General features: G+C 40.4%; 1 protein-coding gene across 4 annotated transcripts in view; it reads right to left on the bottom strand.

Annotated features, from left to right (window-relative positions):
• Nucleotides 1-5,236: 5,236 nt before the first annotated feature.
• The window catches only part of rpap2 (RNA polymerase II associated protein 2), a 158,117-nt gene continuing 142,604 nt past the window's right edge, over nt 5,237-20,749 (bottom strand). Inside the window, exons 11-12 of one of the 4 annotated variants that reach the window (XM_068036773.1) lie at nt 10,487-10,644; nt 5,389-5,473 (exon numbers count right to left, since the gene is read on the bottom strand). In XM_068036773.1, the coding sequence (XP_067892874.1) occupies nt 10,497-10,644 (148 nt within the window). In that variant the 3' untranslated portion in view covers nt 5,389-5,473; nt 10,487-10,496. Of the gene's footprint in view, nt 5,474-10,486; nt 10,645-13,725; nt 13,766-14,519; nt 15,256-20,749 lie in introns of those variants that run through there. The other 3 variants (XM_068036775.1, XM_068036777.1, XM_068036776.1) reach the window with 3 other exon arrangements.

Here is a 20,749-nt window from a genome sequence, read left to right as displayed (position 1 = left end):
ATGGTGGGATTAATTTTCTAAATTTCTCCATACTTTTGGTTTAGGCCACTGTGCAGCATAAAGCATTCAATGTAAATCATTTTAAAGTTTCAAAAACTAACCATCACAGATTTTAAAAGTCCATATTCTACTTACTAAAACAAAGCTAAAAGATTAGCACAGTTACCTGGAAATGCTTATGAGGCAACTGTGTGCAGAAAGTTGAAACAAATGTTTTTGCTGTTAGTTGGATAGTATGTGTCACCATGGTAAAGTGAAACTGTCAATCTACAACAGTATAATAATTATAGAGAAACGTATGTGACTTAGTGAACATGAAAAAACAGCTTTATATTACAATCAGTGACATTCCTATACTGACAACCTTGGAAACACTTGGTGGCATTGTCTAAATTCACAAGCTGAACAAATACAGTGATTCATCATTAGGTGAAAGACAAGTCAGTTAGTTTGATTACCTTTAGGTATAAATTATTTAAGATTGTCAAAGGGTTATCTTAAAGCTGAACACATGTCAGAGGACCAGGGCCGTAATCTCCAAAAACATTGTTAGGATACAAATAGCCATGAAAATGCTACAGAATAATCAGAGTTCAGGAGATGCACATATTATAACTAGGTGTTTTATTGCATCTCCAGAGTTTCTGAACTGAAGTTGTGAAAAAGGGTGCTCCATAATGTGGTGTCACTAATATTAATTAATACTTTGACTGAAAATGTGCTCCACATACCAGTAGGTACATGTGGCAGGTGACCCCAGTGCTCACAGGTGATGTTGCTGAAAGGCACAGAGAAGGGAAAGAAGAGGGAATGTGATAGGTCCTTAGGGGAACTCAAAATTTCAGGGTTGTGTGGAAAAGGAAAAAAGCTATTGATGAAAATCCTCTGGTTATATTTGGATAGGGAGATTGAGGGTGGGTCTCATGGACAAGATGATTTTACAGAGTTCTGATAAAAGTACACAGACCTGAAATGTTAACTCTGCTTCTCTCTCCACAGATGCTGCCTGACCTGAGTATTTCCAGCACTTTGTTTTTATTTCAGATTTCCAGTATCTGCGGTATTTTGCTTTTATGATGATTTTTTAGAGAGGGTGGGTAATGGCTTAGAAACTGGAAAAATACTAGGGCCCCGGGCTAGAGTGGGTGGGAAACTGAAAGGTTAGGGTGGGAGGAAGTAGTGTTGGCAGCTTCAAAGATAGTCTTGATGTTGAAGACAAAAATCCTCTTGAGCTCCTCAGATTTGCTGTTTGAAATGAAGGCAGCTAGGTAGAAAAGAGGGTGCTAAGAAGGTAGTCATACAAAGAGGAAGCTTGAAGTTGTCTTTGCCCTCTTGGATGATCCTGGAGTAATAGGCTGAGGATAGTAAAGCACATAATGTTTAATGTGGTCAAGCCATATCTGCCAGGTACACTTCAGTTTTAAACCCTTTGACTTGAAGGAGAAAACATGGGGGCAATGACAGGGGAAGTGACTTGGGTGGGAGACAGTGATTAATCTTTTGAGAACATGAGTGACAAAATGTCTCAGATATGCTAATGGTTTGATTGCAAACTTAATAGGACAACACATTTCCTGTGAACTATTTGCATGAGTTTCCCTACAATTGAACTAGCTGAACAAGACCTAGTTACATTGTTGGATTGTTTTTAAATAGTGTTGTCATGCACAATCTCTTCAGGACAGGTTGTAAGTGAATTATCAAAAAGGAAACTACTTTTAGATCTAGTGGAATCCAGCATATAAATATCACAGGAGTGACTCAGTTTGGTTTTCACTTGCTGTGGCAGAGGGGATAAATTAGGTTATGCAAGCTTACATTTACACAGTTTGTAGAATGACTATTTTGTTTTCACTGAAGAAAAAGACTGCTAATTCTTTGCGAAGTACTTCCTCTCAGGTTCAATAAGAAAAATTGAAGGCTGAATGGTTTAATTGATTAGTCATTTCCAGACTTCTAATATTGGACTGTTCAACATCTCACCTATAATATTTCTGAAGATAACTTTTCCCCCTCCCGCCCTCATTGAAATTATTACTTTGAATGTATTTTATATATCCATGGTACACAATTCATTAAATATCTTCAAACATTTCTAAGGAAGGTGTCATGGTCCTGTAGTCTTTTTCCCAGGAATATGTGGTGTGCCTTTAAGGCTTGCAAAGGATCAGTACGGCTTTAAGAACCAGCAGGCCTCTGGAGTTACCGAGAAGGTGCATTTTCATTGCCCTGGATACAGCCATTCGGAGACTGCAATTCAAAGGGTGCATTCTCGTCATCATGGATATAGCCAGTTGGATTGAGCATCATGCGATACATTTGTTACAATTCAATTTTGAACTGGTTTTTGAGTTGAAGACAGTCTGTTCTAACAGAGAACACAGACAGACAGCTGGTGTTAGCACCTGAAAAAAGAGCTCTCAACCATTTAAACTGAAGAGAATTTTAGTCTGTTTAATTAGTTTAGTTTAGTGATACAGCACTGAAACAGGCCCTTCGGCCCACCGAGTCTGTGCCGACCATCAACCACCCATTTATACTAATCCTACACTAATCCCATATTCCTAACACATCCCCACCTGTCCCTATATTTCCTTACCACCTACCTATACTAGGGGCAATTTATAATGGCCAATTAACCTATCAACCTGCAAGTCTTTGGCATGTGGGAGGAAACCGGAGCACCCAGAGGAAACCCACGCAGACACAGGAAGAACTTGCAAACTCCACACAGACAGTACCCAGAATTGAACCCGGGTCGCTGGAGCTGTGAGGCTGCGGTGCTAACCACTGCGCCACTGTGCCGCCCTCAAAATTCTAAAAAAAAGTCAAGCCAAAACAGAGATCTCTGGTAATTTAAACTGAACGAAGGGAAGTTAGACTGTACAATCTTTTATACCTCAAAAACTCTAAAGCCAAACTGATTCATTTAAAAAGTATTTGCAAGTCGTTAATTGTTAAATTCGCTGAAGGAAGGAAAGCATCACTTACTGCTGGAATTAGACTACGGACTGTTCTTCTGTGGAAGAACATTTTTTCTCCCATCGGACGGCTGTGAGGTCTTCAAGCATCATTGGACTGTAAATTTTCAAGGACTCTATTTTTTCTAATTTAAATGTTGGTTATATCTTCATAGTATTTAAGAATTTAGTTTTTTAATTAAACAGTTAATTTGTTGACTTAAAGACACCTGGTTTGGTTAGCCTCATTCAGGAGTTAATAGATGGTACAATTTGGCTGGGTCTTTCTTTAATTTGGAAAGTTTAAAATGACATATTAGGCGATCTGTGGAGGGACGGGATTGAATTAACAGTGCGTTTCTCCCACCACAATCAGAATCATATATTTTGATTGGGGGCTTTGACTGGAGCGGTCGGTAATAAAAAGGGTGCGAACAATGTTATAATGATAAAACCAAAGGGAGGATTTATGGTCTGTGGCATACTATTTCCTAAATACTGATTGTGTATGGTTAAGTTTTAGATCATAGAGATTGCAGGGTCAACAAATTCTGCACTTATAGTACCATCGTGAAGAAATATTAAGTAAAATTAATTAGGAATAAGATCACATTAAGTTATTCATTTTCCTAAATAAGAGGTTTCCAAACTATTTTTTTTGTTGAACCCCACTCCACGAATCAGTATGCATGTACCCATGGTGCTTGCTTTGCGCCTGAAAACCGGGAATTCCGCCATTTAATTTCTAGGCCAGTGTCAGGATGAAGCACTCTCAGGTTTAGTATAGCGAAACCTCGACTCTGCATCACTTCTGGCAAAAGAGCATTTCCCACTGCATCAGCGTATAATTTTGGCATTTTGCCCTCCAACCATTCGGTAGCCCCCTTAAAGGAAATTGCCAATTGAATGTCAATCAAATTAGTAAGACATGACCTCCCCTTCACAAAACCATGCTGTCTCTCGCTAATAAGTTAGTTTGTTTCCAAATGGGAGTAAATCCTGTCCCGAAGAATCCTCTCCAATAATTTCCCTACCACTGACGTAAGGCTCACCGGCCTATAATTTCCTGGATTATCCTTGCTACCCTTCTTAAACAAAGGAACAACATTGGCTATTCTCCAGTCCTCTGGGACCTTACCTGTAGCCAATGAGGATGCAAAGATTTCTGTCAAGGCCCCAACAATTTCCTCCCTTGCCTCCCTCAGTATACTGGGGTAGATCCCATCAGGCCCTGGGGACTTATCTACCTTAATGTTTTTCAAGACGCCCAATACCTCCTCCTTTTTGATAAAGAAATTCCTCCTCATATCAGTCTTAAACGGCCTGCCCCTTATTCTGAGATGGTGTCCCCTTGTTCTAGACTCACCAGCCACAGGAAACATCCTATCCGCATATACCCTGTCACATCCTGTAAGAATTTCATAAGTTTCAACGAGATCACCTCTCATTCTTCGAAGCTCTTGAGAATACAGGCCCAGTTTCTGCAAACTCTCCTCATAAGACAATCCCACCATCCCAGGGATTAGTCTGGTGAACATCTGTGACACTCCCTCTGTGGCAAGTATATCCTTCTTTCGGTAAGGAGACCAAAACTGTACACAATACTCCAGATGTGGTCTTGCCAAGGCTTTGTACAATTGCAGCAAGACATCTTTACTCCTGTACTCAAATCCCATTGCAATGAAGGCCAACATACCATTTGCCTTCCTAATTGCTTGCTGCACCTGCATACTATCTTTTAGTGGCTCATGAACAAAGACACCCAGGTCCCTTTGGACATCAACACTTCCTAACCTCTCACCATTTAAGAAATACTCCGCCTTTATGTTTTTTCTACCAAAGTGGATCAATTCACACTTATTCATGTTATATCCCATCTGCCATGTTCTTGCCCATTCACTTAGCCTGTCCAAATCCCCTTGAAGCCTCTTTTCATCCTCCTCACAACTCTCATTCTTTAGTGTTGCTCCTGGTATGCTCCTCTACACTTCTCATTGAGCCAGGGTTGATCCCCTGGCTTGATGGTAATGGTCGGCAGAGGGATATGCCAGGCTGTGAGATGACATATTGTTGTGGTATACAGTTCTGCTACTGATGCCTACAATGCCTCTTGGGTGCCCAGTTTTGAGCTGTTAGATCTGTTCTAAATGTCATTTACCCCCAATCCCATGTGCTCAAATTTTGTTGTGTGGGACCTTATCAAAAGCCTTCTGAAAATCCAAATAAATTTTCCCACCAATACTCAACTTAGTTAAAATGCATCACACAAATAGCAGGTAAGGAATATGTTTATTTAGCTACTGTGATCCATGATTTAGATTTTTTTGAAAAAAGTACCTTAAATATAACCAGTATGTTAAAGTTAATCAACAAACTATAAACTTTCCATCATAGAAATACATCATTGTTTATCCTTTACAAGAAACAATTCTTGTAGATTCTATTATACAGTTGGATGGAATCTGAGGCTCCAGTGAAACAAAAGATTAGTGGTGACCAATCTTCTTGTCAATCTAGGATAAAACAAAGAAATGCAATTAAACTCTAATCACCTAACCAAACAAGCTACGAAAAAGCAAATACATTAAGTTGCCAGTTAAATAACTCTAAGCAATGTCCAAGACTAATGCTGTCACATTAATACTCCAAAACTGACACCATTTGGTATCCTTAATCAAAATAGTTATGGGGATAGAAGGTCCTGAAAATAGGTCTACATTTATATGAATACAAGAGATAACAGAGAAAGCAGAATATTGGGGACAACAGCAGGGAGGTTACACTATATTACAATTAACTAATTGTGAGATTACTACAGCACAGTCCACTGGTCTTCTGGTTTCCAGAAAAATGTTCACAGGTAATCATGGTTTCACTGTAAAAGTATCTGAAAGGGGTTTTATTTAGGTTATAAATGGAAATGTCTCATTTTTGCTCCCAGTGGAAACTTTTTTTATATATATATTTGAAGACTAAGCACACTGGGTGGGGGGGGGGGGGGGGGGGTGGTAATACAACGCAAGACAACACAACTTGTAAGATATGTGCCATTCTTTAAAACAACATTCTACTGCATATGCTAAAAGAGAAGGTCCAGCTTACCGATGAGAAGAATCAACATGCCTAGTCCCTCTTTCCTCTCATTCATTTTTTCCTGATATTCTTCCCCTATCCTAGCTTTGCTCAAGACACTTGAGTCAAACAAGGTTATAGTTTCAAAGGTGATGGTGCCCTTATCAAACTGGCCCTTCTTCATGAATCAGTTAATTTGACTCTGGAATGGCACTTACTTGACCCTCCCTTTCCACACCATGCAATGGTAGTTATTTTCTAAAGAAGGTAGAGAAACAACATAATGAAATTAAATATTAATTATATAAAGAATAAGAAGTCTGAATGGGATGAAGTAAGTTATACAATACCCATGGGAGAAGGCAACAAAAGTGAAAGGATGGCACTAAGAAGCAATAATGTTGATATTATCTTCACCTAAACAGTCACCATCCCTCGTGATATGAACAAAAATAGCTTAAGAGCTGACCTTTATCCATCAGTATAATAGGGAACCTGTGCTCCAACTCACAAGCTGCTGGCTAAAGTTTTGGAATGGAGATTTTCGGTTGAAGCAGAATTTCAAACTATTTTAGGCAGGAAGCTTAAATGAAAACTATCTAATCTAAGTATCGGTCCTGCAAGTAAGGCATGGACGACCAAATACAGGTACCTACAGTTCACCAATTATTCTGCCTCAATCAAATTTAATGCACACAGCAGGCAAAAGTAGAAATTGGACAGAATTGGTCTTTTGTACACCCCTTGTAACAACGGAGGTCCTGCCCTCACACAAATCAATGACCTATATATGAAAAACTACTACAGCTACATTATGTACTCTGATACAACTGGACTTCAAACCCAATACAAGTGCTGAGGGTTCTCTGGAATATGGCAGATTTTATAAAATAAATATGGATTCTGTCATCTAACATCCAGACAACTTACTTCCATTCTGTGTGCTTGGTCAAGAAAAGATTTTGCAAAAATAGTTAAGGTTTCCATAGCAAAAGGTAACAGCCCTCCTGTTAGTGCCCACTCCCTTCAACAAGCTGGATGTCAGAGAGAAATCTTTAAGTTTATTTATTTAGAGATACAGCACTGAAACAGGCCCTTCGGCCCACCAAGTCTATGCCGACCATCAACCACCCATTTATACTAATCCTACATTAATCCCATATTCCTACCCCATCCCCACCTTCCCTGTATTCCCCTACCATCTACCTGTACTAGGGGCAATTTATAATGGCCAATTTATCTATCAACCTGCAAGTCTTTTGGCTGTGGGAGGAAACCGGAGCACCAGGCGAAAACCCACGCAGTCACAGGGAGAACTTGCAAACTCCGCACAGGCAGTACCCAGAATTGAACCCGGGTCGCTGGAGCTGTGAGGCTGCGCTGCTAACCACTGCGCCACTGTGCCGCCCACAGCTCTTGCTAAATAATTGGATCCTTCAACTCAAATACAAGCTCTACTTATGTGGATAATGGGTACGTACTCAAATTGAATGGAAGTGACTAGTTTAAGAAGGGTAGCAGGGATAATCCAGGTAATTATAGACCGGTGAGCCTTACGTCAGTGGTAGGGAAGCTGCTGGAGAAGATACTGAGGGATAGGATCTATTCCCATTTGGAAGAAAATGGGCTTATCAGTGATAGGCAACATGGTTTTGTGCAGGGAAGGTCATGTCTTACCAACTTAATAGAATTCTTTGAGGAAGTGACAAAGTTGATTGATGAGGGAAGGGCTGTAGATGTCATATACATGGACTTCAGTAAGGCCTTTGATAAGGTACCCCATGGTAGGCTGATGGAGAAAGTGAAGGCGCATGGGGTCCAAGGTGTACTAGCTAGATGGATAAAGAACTGGCTGGGCAACAGGAGACAGAGAGTAGCAGTGGAAGGGAGTTTCTCAAAATGGAGACGTGTGACCAGTGGTGTTCCACAGGGATCCGTGCTGGGACCACTGTTGTTTGTGATATACATAAATGATTTGGAGGAAAGTATAGGTGGTCTGATTAGCAAGTTTGCAGATGACACTAAGATTGGTGGAGTAGCAGATAGTGAAGGGGACTGTCAGAGAATACAGCAGAATATAGATAGACTGGAGAGTTGGGCAGAGAAATGGCAGATGGAGTTCAATCAGGGCAAATGCGAGGTGATGCATTTTGGAAGATCCAATTCAAGAGTGAACTATACAGTAAATGGAAAAGTCCTGGGGAAAATTGATGTACAGAGAGATTTGGGTGTTCAGGTCCATTGTTCCCTGAAGGTGGCAACGCAGGTCAATAGAGTGGTCAAGAAGGCATACGGCATGCTTTCCTTCATCGGACGGGGTATTGAGTACAAGAGTTGGCAGGTCATGTTACAGTTGTATAGGACTTTGGTTCGGCCACATTTGGAATACTGCGTGCAGTTCTGGTCGCCACATTACCAAAAGGATGTGGATGCTTTGGAGAGGGTGCAGAGGGGGTTCACCAGGATGTTGCCTGGTATGGAGGGCGCTAGCTATGAAGAGAGGTTGAGTAGATTAGGATTATTTTCATTAGAAAGACGGAGGTTGACGGGGAACCTGATTGAGGTGTACAAAATCATGAGAGGTATAGACAGAGTGGATAGCAAGAAGCTTTTTCCCCAGAGTGGGGGATTCAATTACAAGGGGACACGAGTTCAAAGTGAAAGGGGAAAAGTTTAGGGGGGATATGCGTGGAAAGTTCTTTACGCAGAGGGTGGTGGGTGCATGGAACGCATTGTCAGCGGAGGTGGTAGACGCGGGCACGATAGCGTCTTTTAAGATGTATCTAGACAGATACATGAATGGGCAGGAAGTAAAGAGATACAGACCCTTAGAAAATAGGCGACAGGTTTAGCTAGAGGATTCGGATCGGCGTAGGCTTGGAGGGCCGAAGGGCCTGTTCCTGTGCTGTAATTTTCTTTGTTCTTTGGTGTTCCACAAGGATCTGTGCTGGGGCCTCAACTATTCACTATATTTATTAATGACTTAGATAACACAATAGCGAGCCATAGTTCCACGTTTGATGATGACACAAAGATTGGTGGCATAAGTAGTGTAGACAGGAGCATAAAATTATAAAGAGATAGGGTAAGTGAGTGGTCAAAACTGTAGCAGATGGATTTCAACGCAGGGAAGTATAAGGCCATCCATCTTGGTCGAAAAGAAAAGATGCATCTGAGTATTTTTTTTAAATGGTGAAAACCTTGCAAAAGTGGAGGTCCAAAGAGATTTAGAGGTCCACACACATGGTCAGGTGCAAAACATAACCAAAAAGGCTAACTGAATGTTAGCCTTTACATCTAGAAGTTTTGCTACATCTATACAAAGCTCTGGTTAGACCACATCTGGAATACTGTGCACAGTTCTGGGCACTAAACCGTAGAAAGGATATAATAACTTTGGAAGTTCAGTACAGATTCATAAGAATATCAAGAAAAATTACATAAATTAGGCTTGTAGCCCCTAGAATATAGAAGGTCTAGGGGTGATTTGATTGAGGTTTTTTCCCAGAATTTTTAAAGGAACTAATAAGGTAGAGTGAAACTTTTTCTGCTGTTGGGAGTCTAGGACAAGGGGACATAATCTTAAAATCAGAGCCAGGCCACTCAGGAGACAAGTTAAAAACAGTTCTTCACACAAAGGGGGTAGAAGTGCAGAACTTTCTCCCTCAAAAAAAGATGCTCACCCAATTAATTTTAAATTTGAGAATGATAGATTTTTGCGATCCAAGGGCATTAAGGGATATGGAGTCAAGGTGAGTGAAGGAAGCTAGGATACAGATCAGCCCCAATCTCACTGAATAGCGGAAGAGATTTGAGGGACTGAATAACCTATTCCTAATCCTATGTACCTAAGCAAAATTGAATGGTCCATTATCATCATATTCTGATTTGCAAGTGGTAAAGAAGCAAAGACACTTCCAATTGTTAAATGTTAAAAACTGAACAAACCTTTGCAGAGGAGGCCAGCAAGAAGAGTGACTACAGAGAAGAAAAAGAATGAATGCATCATCCCCAAGAAAGGATCTTTACATTGCACAGGAAAAGAGTCAAATGGGTACTATCCTGGTATCCTTGATGTCAGAAACAAGTTGGAGGAACTACATGCATGTGTTGATTATCCGCATTGGTAATTTATGCTTATGCCTAGAATACAAATGAGGATACCGAGCAAGAAAGAAGTGTTCTGGAGTTATTAAGGTGACAAATATGTGCTCATGGACAAGCAGAAATATATGCAGACTAATGTTAGTGTTCACAACAGAAATCTTCCTTCTGGTCTTCAAAGTTTAAAATTAAGAAATTAATTACCATAAATAAAAATAAATATGTATAGTTTAATAATTAAATTAACTATATCAGTGTAAGAAAAATAAGCAGTGATTTAATATTTGCTTAATATAATTATGTAATTTCAAACTATGATGGCCTTTTCTGTTTTCATATCATTTCCTGACCTCCTCATTCTCAATTGTTGTCATGACATTTGAAAATGTTCCTCAAGTTCTCCAGGTCTTCGCTCTGGATATGAACTTCTTTCAGAATAGTAGATATAAACAGCTCTGAGGTGAGCCTCTGCAGAGATTCCTGTAGTAGTGAAATCTTCAACTCTAGCCTGCATCGAAACAGATATCCAGATTGTAAGGAAAACTTTTTAACCTGGTTTGAATTTTCTCAATATTCAAGCAGTTTCCTTTACAAAGATTTAAAAAAAAAAATCAATTTTTGCACATCTGCCAGGGGGCACATAAAATCTGACAAGCTAGAAAATCTCAATTGAAGATCAATAAACAGTTGCCAGCTAATCAGAACAGTACATTTAGGCTATGAATTTGGGACACAAAATTAAGCAATGTCAATTTACACAGAAGGTTATGCTACAGAACAGAAAATACATCCTCCTCAGTTGCTCTTGCACAACCTGGGCAAGAGGATGGGAAAAACGCACAACAAACTTCTATGAAGTCTTAAAATCAACTATTTGAACTTCAAAGTATATGATCACAAACCAGTGCACAGTCAGGCTTGCAAGATGTCAAATTGGACACTATTACTAGGCAATCTGTGTTATTACCTGAAATAGCCAGCAACATATGTGTAATGTAGATTTTTTAATCTACCTGCAATTTACAGTAAACAAGCTGCTGAGGTTATATAAACAGACAGAAAGGCACACCTCTTTTATAAAAATTTGAACAGGAAGGGAAACTAGGACAGGTAATGAAGATTCAGTGCTGCAAACATGTCCTACAATTCGAGGAATCATCCTGTGCTAGGCTATCAAGAAATCTAAATAAAAAATTAATTTTATCAGAGCAAGTAGAACCAAGTAATACTAAAGACTACATCTTCCAGGTTACAGAAGATTTCCTTTCTTATGACAAAACCCTGAATAGAATTTTTCAGCAGCATATTGTAGCAAAGATCACCTGTACCTAATCGACAGATTTTCTACTCCCAAGTAAATAAAACCACAGGCTTTTCTAAGACAGTAATTTTGCTAAACCATTTAAAAAAAAAAATGATGTTTGCTAATTTTTGATTCCTTTGATTTGTTTTTACAAATTAAAAAAACTCATATGGACTGCCAATGATTACAAAAGCATTTAGTCACCTTAAACTGAGAGAATAAGGCTCATTTGATATCTGTTGAAAACCAGTGCAATTTAGTGGTAAGAATTTTGAATTATTTAAGCTTAAAAAGCGATAGGAGCTGCAACTGTAGTCCTGGAAATATTAGAAACCGCCAGTGACGAATTTAAAGACAAAATTGTCAATTTTTTTTTTAAATAGAGATTTTTAAATGCTTCATGCTCCTGACAGTTAAAAGTAGATAACTGTGTTGGTAGCATATATAAATATTACAAATGTTTGTATGTCAAAGTGAATAAATACAAGAGAAGGGTACAAAGGTATGTGCGTGAAGAACACCTCATCCATATACTGAAACCTTTGAAGACCAAGTCTCTCAGATTACATAATAATCAAAGCAATATACAAGGCACGTCAAAGTGACAACAGAACACTGAAATAAATCAAAAACTAGTACTGCAAACAGATTTTACTATGCAAACAGAAGTGAGGCTCAGTTTAATACAAAAAATTGAGGAAGGAAATAAGTGGTCTGAATATTACTTCAATTATTTTTATTCCCCCCCCCCCAAAGAAATCTATGTTCAAGATTTGATTTAATAATAAAAAGTAGAACTTTAGATTGGGAAATTCAGAAGTTGGGATATATCTTATTCCTAAAAAAAAAATTAGATTATCAATATTAAACTATATTCTCCTTTGGTGCAGCAGTTATCCTTAACTGCACATGTTTTATACAGGCTACTTAATGAACTAGGGTGTTTGGGTGGATCTTCCCCAACTGATGTTATATATGGATGGCACAGTGTGGCTATACTCAGTTTATTTTCATCCACAGAGGAATTAACACAAAGTCAGCAAGTGCTCGGGTGACACTGAACATCCTAACGAAGGGACTCCTTAATGCACTTAAAAAAAAACCCCAAAAAGAACACGGTACACATTTTTAAGGACTATGCTTTACAGCATATGACTATTTACAAGCACATAATCAAATCAACCACACTGCAAGGGCTGATCAGTCCAAAGAAGCTGCCAGAAGGAAGTGTGGTGTGCAGAATACATCTTCAGCCACTTTCATATTATTCTAGTGCTGCTGGTTCCCAACATGTGGATCTTGCACAGAAAACAACTGCTACAAGCTAAAGTCACCAGTTTAAAAAGTACTAAAACTGGCATTTAGGAAGCCTTTCAAAAGTAGGAAACAGCCAGTTAAAACAAGATAAAGGTACCTATATATTTGAACTTCACCTCCACCTAGTCCCTATAGTCCAGTAATAAGCTTATACAAATTATGTGCAGGTAAGCAGGAGTATAATTTTATATTCATGAGCCAGTCTTCTGTGGCATTGAACATGGGAAGCAAAGACCAAGTATAGGTAGGTGGTGGGGAAATGTGGGGACGGGTGGGGATGTGGTAGGAATATGGAATTAGTGTAGGATTAGTATAAATGGGTGGTTGATGGTCGGCGCGGACTCAGTGGGCCGAAGGGCCTGTTTCAGTGCTGTATCTCTAAAACTAAAAAATCTAAAACTAAAAGGATTAGAAGGAAGTTGATAATTATATCAGGGCATGCCGATGCAATTGTGTCCCTATTTTCAAGTCATATATCTGTTCTTTTATTTTAAAATAATTAGACAAAACCTACAGTAATTTGTGAAGCAAAGATTGAGATTTGGTTGCTGTATAGTATTTCCTCTGTAATACGGGCTGAGGTGCTACAGCATCATCATTGGTGGGAGGCTGTAATTACAGACTGACTTTCCATTATAATTGTAGACATGGGACTATATAAAGCAAAAGCTGATTGAGAACGTTCTCACAGAAACAAGATTATTATAATTAGCTACTTTTTGGAATATAAATTGTGCCCCAAATATGAATCGATAGTGCGAGAGAGATAAATAACATGCTGTTTTGGCAGCATGATCCTGCACATTAGCACTTAGCAGCGTGTGACAATTTGTTGCAGGGACAACATGATACTAGTCAGCATGTGTGTAGTACCAAACAGTCACAGCAGTCTGCACATCTTCAAAGTAATGGAATCCACTTTGCGGCCAGTTCGCAGGTAGTAAATGCACTATTTGAACATAAATGTTTAACAGGGTAGTGCACTTAGGTCGCTGTCCCAAGATTCAGCCTGCAATATAAAACAGATTGGAGAATGTGAACTACTACATTTACAGCTGCATAATCTATCCTTTGGTGCACTTCGTACATGGCTGGTATTATGAATCAGACTAACGCTCTGCGGAAAGCCAGAAGGACTTGTTTAGGGAGTATGAAAAGTCTTGCCCAACTATTTCTCTTCAGAAAATTCATAGCAGTACTATGGATTACTTCATTGCAAAGAAACTGGATCTTAGATTCAAACCCATTTGGTGCCTAGTTACCCAGTCTCAGCTAGGGCAGGAGTAGGGTGGCACAATTGGCCTCAATGAGAATACTAGCAACTGAGCTAAGCTTCGCTTATCAGTCAGGAATGTCGAGATGGAAAATTGTTGGCCTATATGAGTAAATAAACTATGCTAACACTTCAGCATTATTACTGAGAGCATGCTGCATTATTGAATGAAAATGAGAGTTAGTTATTATCTACCTGTTGCAGTAGTTAAAGGTGCCCTGGCAGCATCCCTCCTTAAAACACCATCAATAAACGTATTGTTAAGACCAGGTGTGAAAGGTATTTAGGGGTCCGTTACCATCTTCACCTGGTCTTATTGTAACAGGGTTTAATTTTAAACACACTGTGTTTTGAGCTCCTCTTTTGTAAATCCTTGTTCACAACTTTCCAATTACAAGGTAAAGAATGAGCACAAACAGGCTTTCTTTGGTTTAAAGATGATGAAATTTATTAAACCTTAAACTTAAAATCTAATATGGTTCACACCTATGGATATACGACGCACCCACGCGAGCATACACACGCGATATAAACATGCAGATAGGGACAGAAAAGAGGAGAAAAGATAAGAACAGTTTGAGACAATATCTTGTTACTGTTTCTCGAGCTTGTTGCAGTCCTCGATTGAAGATATGGTCGTGTTTCATTGGGGCCCAGTAGGCGGCTTAAAAACTTGTTCACGTAGGAAACTTTTCTCTCTGAGTTTCACGTGTTTGCACAAGATTCAGTTCCATGGAAAGAGATGGAGGAAGGCAGAGAGGGCTCCTCTTCAGTTCCAGGAGCACAGCCTTCTTCACTCCATGAGCACACGGCTTTGTCTCTACAAATCCTTTGTTGGAAGTTCAAATTTTCAGCAGCAGGCAGTTAGTCATGTGTCTAAAACTGGTCTGACCACATCTGTGTATTGGGGAAGCAACTGCTGGGTCCCCATTGTTTCAACATTGTCTGGTACTATGCAAATGTCCTTCCAGTCAGGACTTGCAATTTTAAGTTTTTGTTCATGTGGTGAAATAATGTGTGCCTCAGTCTTGGCAGGTGGGAGGTTTGCCTGACAATATTATCTGAACATTCATCTCATTGTTGCTTGGGAGATCTAGCTGTATGCAAAGCATTTGTCTTGTTTGATGACAGAATAACAAAAAAGGAATTAATTGCAAGCCAGGTACTTTGGGATGCTTCTGAGAGAAGTGATGAGATCCTACAAAGGCAAGCTATTTTTCTTTCTTCTGAGAAAGTCCACAGCCAGAACAAAAAAAAAAGTCATGAATGTAAGTGATTCGTATGAACACAGTTTCTTTAAAGTCATCACAAATTTTCAGCAATTGTGCATGAATAGTTGTTTTAGCACTGCCAAATCAGCCTTGCAATACAAACAAATTCAACATCATGAAATCTGGATTATATTTTATAAAGTGCTATAAGTGCGACTTATGAATTTTCACTGAGAGCTACAAATAATCTTGCCATTGGAAAATAAGGTGGACTATTCACCATGACGAGGACCCAGTCCTATGACCAAACGTTTGCTAGGCCACCATTGAACACAATTTATTTTTGCTCATTATAATCTTTCTCACGGTCTTAAGGGTAATACAAGAACCTTATATAATGAGTGATCGTGCTTTGGAAGTGGTTCAGAGGTAAGGTTCAAGAATGATTCCTTAAATATGTGCCAGCAATGGCTCAGTTGGTAGTACACTCTTCTGAGTCAAAAGGCTGTGGGCTCAAGTCCCACTCCAGGACTTGAGCATAACAACCTAGGCTAACACTCAGAGGTGATGTCTTTTGGATGAGATGTTAAACTGAGGCCCCGTCTGCCTTCTCAGGTGGGCGTAAAAGATCACATGCCACTATATCAAAGGAGAGTAGGGGAGTTTTAGTTTTAGAGATACAGCACTGAAACAGGCCCTTCAGCCCACCGGGTCTGTGCCGACCATCAACCACCCGTTTATACTAATCCTACACTAATTCCATGTTCCTACCACATCCCCACCTGTCCCTATATTTCCCTACCACCTACCTATACTAGGGGCAATTTTATAATGACCAATTTACCTATCAACCTGCAAGTCTTTGGCATGTGGGAGGAAACCGGAGCACCCGGAGGAAACCCACGCAGACACAGGGAGAACTTGCAAACTCCACACAGGCAGTACCCGGAATTGAACCCGTGAGGCTGCGGTGCTAACCACTGCGCCACTGTGCCTGTGTCCTGGCCAATATTTATTCCTCAATCAACATCACAAAAACAGATTGTCTGGTCATCACTTCGCTGTTTGTGGGAGTTTGCTGCATGCAGATTATAGGATCACAGAATGATTACAGCACAGAAGGAGGCCATTCAGCTTGTCGTACCTGTGTCAGCTCTCTGCAAGAGCAACTCACCTACTTTTTCCCTGTAGTCCTGCAAATCTTTTCTCTTCATATAGTTATCTACTCCCTTAAGATCCAATGATCTTAAATTGGTCTCCTCTGGTTCTCAACCCTTCTGCCAGACCTCTCATGATTTTGAGTACCTCTATCAAATCCCCTCTTCTCCAAGAAGAATAACCCCAGCTTCTCCAATCTATCCATGTAACTGTAGTTCCTCAACCCTGGGACCATTCTCGTGAATCTTTTCTACATCCTCTCTAATGCCTTAGCATCCTTCCTGAAGTGTGGTGCCCAGAGCTGGACACAATACTCCAGTTGAGGCCGAACCAGTGTTTTATAGAGGTTTATCATAACTTCCTTGTTTTTGTACTCGGTGTCCCTATTTATAAGCCCAGGATCCCGCATACTTTACTAATTGCTTTCTCAAACTGCCCTGACATCTTCAATAATTTGTGCACATACACCCCCAGGTTCCTCTACTCCTGCACCCTCTTTAGAATTGCACCCTTTATTTTATGTTGTCTCTTTGCATTCTTCCCTGCAAAATGAATCACCTCACACTTCGCTACATTAAATTTCATCTGTCACTTGTCCGCCCATTCCACCAGCGTGTCTCTGTCCTTTTCAAGTTTATCACCATCCTCCTCACAGCTCACAATATCTCCAAGTGTTATCAGAAAATTTTGAAAGGTTGCCCTGTATACCCAAGTCTAGATCATTAATATATATCAAGAAAAACATGGGTCCCAACACCGATCTCTGGAGAACGCCACCATATACCTTCCTCCAGTTCAAAAAACAATTGTTCATCACTACTCTCAGATTCCTGTCACTCAGCCAATCTTCTATCCATGCATCCCTTTTATCCCATGGGCTCTAACTTTGCTGACAGCTCTGTTACGTGGTACTTTATCAAATGTCTTTTGGAAGTCCATGCATTACCCTCATCAAGCCTACCTATTACCTCATCAAAAAACACAAGCAAGTTAGTTAAACATGATTTGCCCTTAACAAATCCATGCTTGGACAAATTCACATTTGTCCAAGTGACTGCTAACTTTGTCCTGAATTATCTTTTCTAAAAGCTTTCCCACCACCGAGGTTAAGCTGACTAGCCTGTAGTTGCTGGGCTTATCCTTACATCCTTTTTTGAACAAGGGTGCAACATTTGCAATAATCCAGTCCTCTGGCACCACCCCTATATCTAAGGAGAACTGGAAGATTATGGCCAGTGCCTCCACAATTCCTACCCTTACTTCCCTCGGTATCCTTGGATGCATCACATCTGGTCCTGGTGATTTATCAACTTTAAGTATGCTAGCCTATCTAATAGCTCCTTTATCAATTTTAGCATATCCAGTGTCTCAAGTATATTCTTCCACTATGACTTGGGCAGCCTCTTCTTCCTCGTTAAAAGACTGCCATGTTTCCTACATAACAGCAGCGACTAAACTTCAGAAGTACTTCGGGACATTCAGTGGTCATGAAAAGCATGATATAAATGCAAGTCTTTCTTAAGCTTAAAGAACTAGGTCCATTTACTCTGGAGCAGCATAAACTGTGGAGAGTGGTAGGAAGTATCCAGCTATCGTGAGCGTGTGGCAGTCTTGATGAACCCGCTGGTGTTTTCCTGCCAGGCGTTTACGTATGCTTGCATTATAAATTGCTGTAAATGAAAAAACAACTGGCCGAAAATGCTATGCCCCATAAAACAGGCACCAAATAGCAGAAACAAAAACTACCTGCAAACAATTCAAACCAATTCCTTCCATTACAAAGCAGTCAAGTGTCAAAGATCTTTCATCACTCAAATCAACACATGCTCAGTAGCTTGCTGTATCTAAAAGAAAGCTAATATAAAAGCTAGCAAGGCAGCTTTGCTGAATGTAGTCTCCAGGGTAAAGAGTTTCCATTAGAAATGATTAATATTTTATGGACGGACCTGAAAAGCCAAAGCCCATCTGGCAACCAATTTGAACACTTTGAAGTTCAAGGCTGGCAAGTCTACTAAAACACACTAACTTTTACAAATATAAATCTATATTTGATATCGTTAACAGCAATTTTTGAGTTGTAGTAAATCTGACACTGCACTTCTCGGACTGAAGTCAGATCCTAGTACCCAAATATATTTTTAAAGAAATAAACAAAGATAATTTACAAAAGACATAAAATTAATATGCTGCTCAATTATATCATATACATTATTGGGAAATAATTAGCAAAATAGGAAGAGTAAACATTCAGCCCCTCAAGTCTGACCAGCCATTGTATTAGATTATGGCTGCTCTGTACCTCAACGCCATTTAGTCGCCTTTGTTCCATACCCTTGGCATATTTAACTGACGTAGTTGCCAAACAAAACTAACAGTGTCAACTGACACAGCACCCACAGCCCTTTTTTTTGCCGGGGGGGGGGGGGGGGGGAGGAAAAGAGTGGTCAGGGCAAGAGTGTTCCAGATTTCCACTACCCTTTGTGTGGAAAAAGTGCTTCTTAATTTCACTGCTAAAAGGTTTCTTCCAAATTTTGAGATAATTCCTTGTTCTGGATTCTCCCACCAGAGAAAATAGTTTGTCTGTACCCATCCTCTGAAATTCCTTAATCATTTTAAAGACCTTGATTAGATCCCTTCAACCGTCTTTCTTTTGGGCCTCCTTATCTCGAGAGACAATGGATACGCGCCTGGAGGTGGTCAGTGGTTTGTGAAGCAGCGCCTGGAGAGGCTATAAAGGCCAATTCTGGAGTGACAGGCTCTTCCACAGGTGCTGCAGAGAAATTTGTTTGTTGGGGCTGTTGCACAGTTGGCTCTCCCCTTGCGCCTCTGTCTTTTTTCCTGCCAACTACTAAGTCTCTTCGACTCGCCACAATTTAGCCCTGTCTTTATGGCTGCCCGCCAGCTCTGGCGAATGCTGGCAACTGACTCCCACGACTTGTGATCAATGTCACACGATTTCATGTCGCGTTTGCAGACGTCTTTATAACGGAGACATGGACGGCCGGTGGGTCTGATACCAGTGGCGAGCTCGCTGTACAATGTGTCTTTGGGGATCCTGCCATCTTCCATGCGGCTCACATGGCCAAGCCATCTCAAGCGCCGCTGACTCAGTAGTGTGTATAAGCTGGGGATGTTGGCCGCTTCAAGGACTTCTGTGTTGGAGATATAGTCCTGCCACCTGATGCCAAGTATTCTCCGGAGGCAGCGAAGATGGAATGAATTGAGACGTCGCTCTTGGCTGGCATACGTTGTCCAGGCCTCGCTGCCGTAGAGCAAGGTACTGAGGACACAGGCCTGATACACTCGGACTTTTGTGTTCCGTGTCAGTGCGCCATTTTCCCACACTCTCTTGGCCAGTCTGAACATAGCAGTGGAAGCCTTACCCATGCGCTTGTTGATTTCTGCATCTAGAGACAGGTTACTGGTGATAGTTGAGCCTAGGTAGGTGAACTCTTGAACCACTTCCAGAGCGTGGTCGCCAATATTGATGGATGGAGCATTTCTGACATCCTGCCCCATGATGTTCGTTTTCTTGAGGCTGATGGTTAGGCCAAATTCATTGCAGGCAGACGCAAACCTGTCGATGAGACTCTGCAGGCATTCTTCAGTGTGAGATGTTAAAGCAGCATCGTCAGCAAAGAGGAGTTCTCTGATGAGGACTTTCCGTACTTTGGACTTCGCTCTTAGACGGGCAAGGTTGAACAACCTGCCCCCTGATCTTGTGTGGAGGAAAATTCCTTCTTCAGAGGATTTGAACGCATGTGAAAGCAGCAGGGAGAAGAAAATCCCAAAAAGTGTGGGTGCGAGAACACAGCCCTGTTTCACACCACTCAGGATAGGAAAGGGCTCTGATGAGGAGCCACCATGTTGAATTGTGCCTTTCATATTGTCATGGAATGAGGTGATGATACTTAGTAGCTTTGGTGGACATCCGATCTTTAACCGTCTAAACTTAAGGGAATACGGTCAAGTTTACACAACTTGTAATTTAGCTTTTTAAGCCTCGTTACCATTCTGGTGAATCTGTGCTGACTCTTCCAAGGCCAATACATCCTTCCTGAGATGCAGTACCCAAAGCAGAACGAAGTAATCCAGATGAGGACTGATCAAGGTTCCATACAAATTAGGCATAACTTCCTCCCCTTCCTATTCCAGTCCCCTTGCAATAAAGACCAAAATTCTATTAACTTTTTTTTAATTGCTTTTTGTGCCTATGCTCTACATTTTAGTAATTTGTGTACAGGGTCATCCAAATCCCTTTGTTCCCCCATTGTTGAGTTCATCACCATTAAGAAAATATTTTGATTTGCCTTCTTTGGGTGTCCAAAATGGATGACATCATACTCCCTAC

Source organism: Heterodontus francisci, chromosome 8 (genome assembly GCF_036365525.1).
Source record: "Heterodontus francisci isolate sHetFra1 chromosome 8, sHetFra1.hap1, whole genome shotgun sequence".
In the NCBI taxonomy this organism is placed as follows: Eukaryota; Metazoa; Chordata; class Chondrichthyes; order Heterodontiformes; family Heterodontidae; genus Heterodontus; species Heterodontus francisci.
This window is presented reverse-complemented; position numbering and strand designations above follow the sequence as displayed.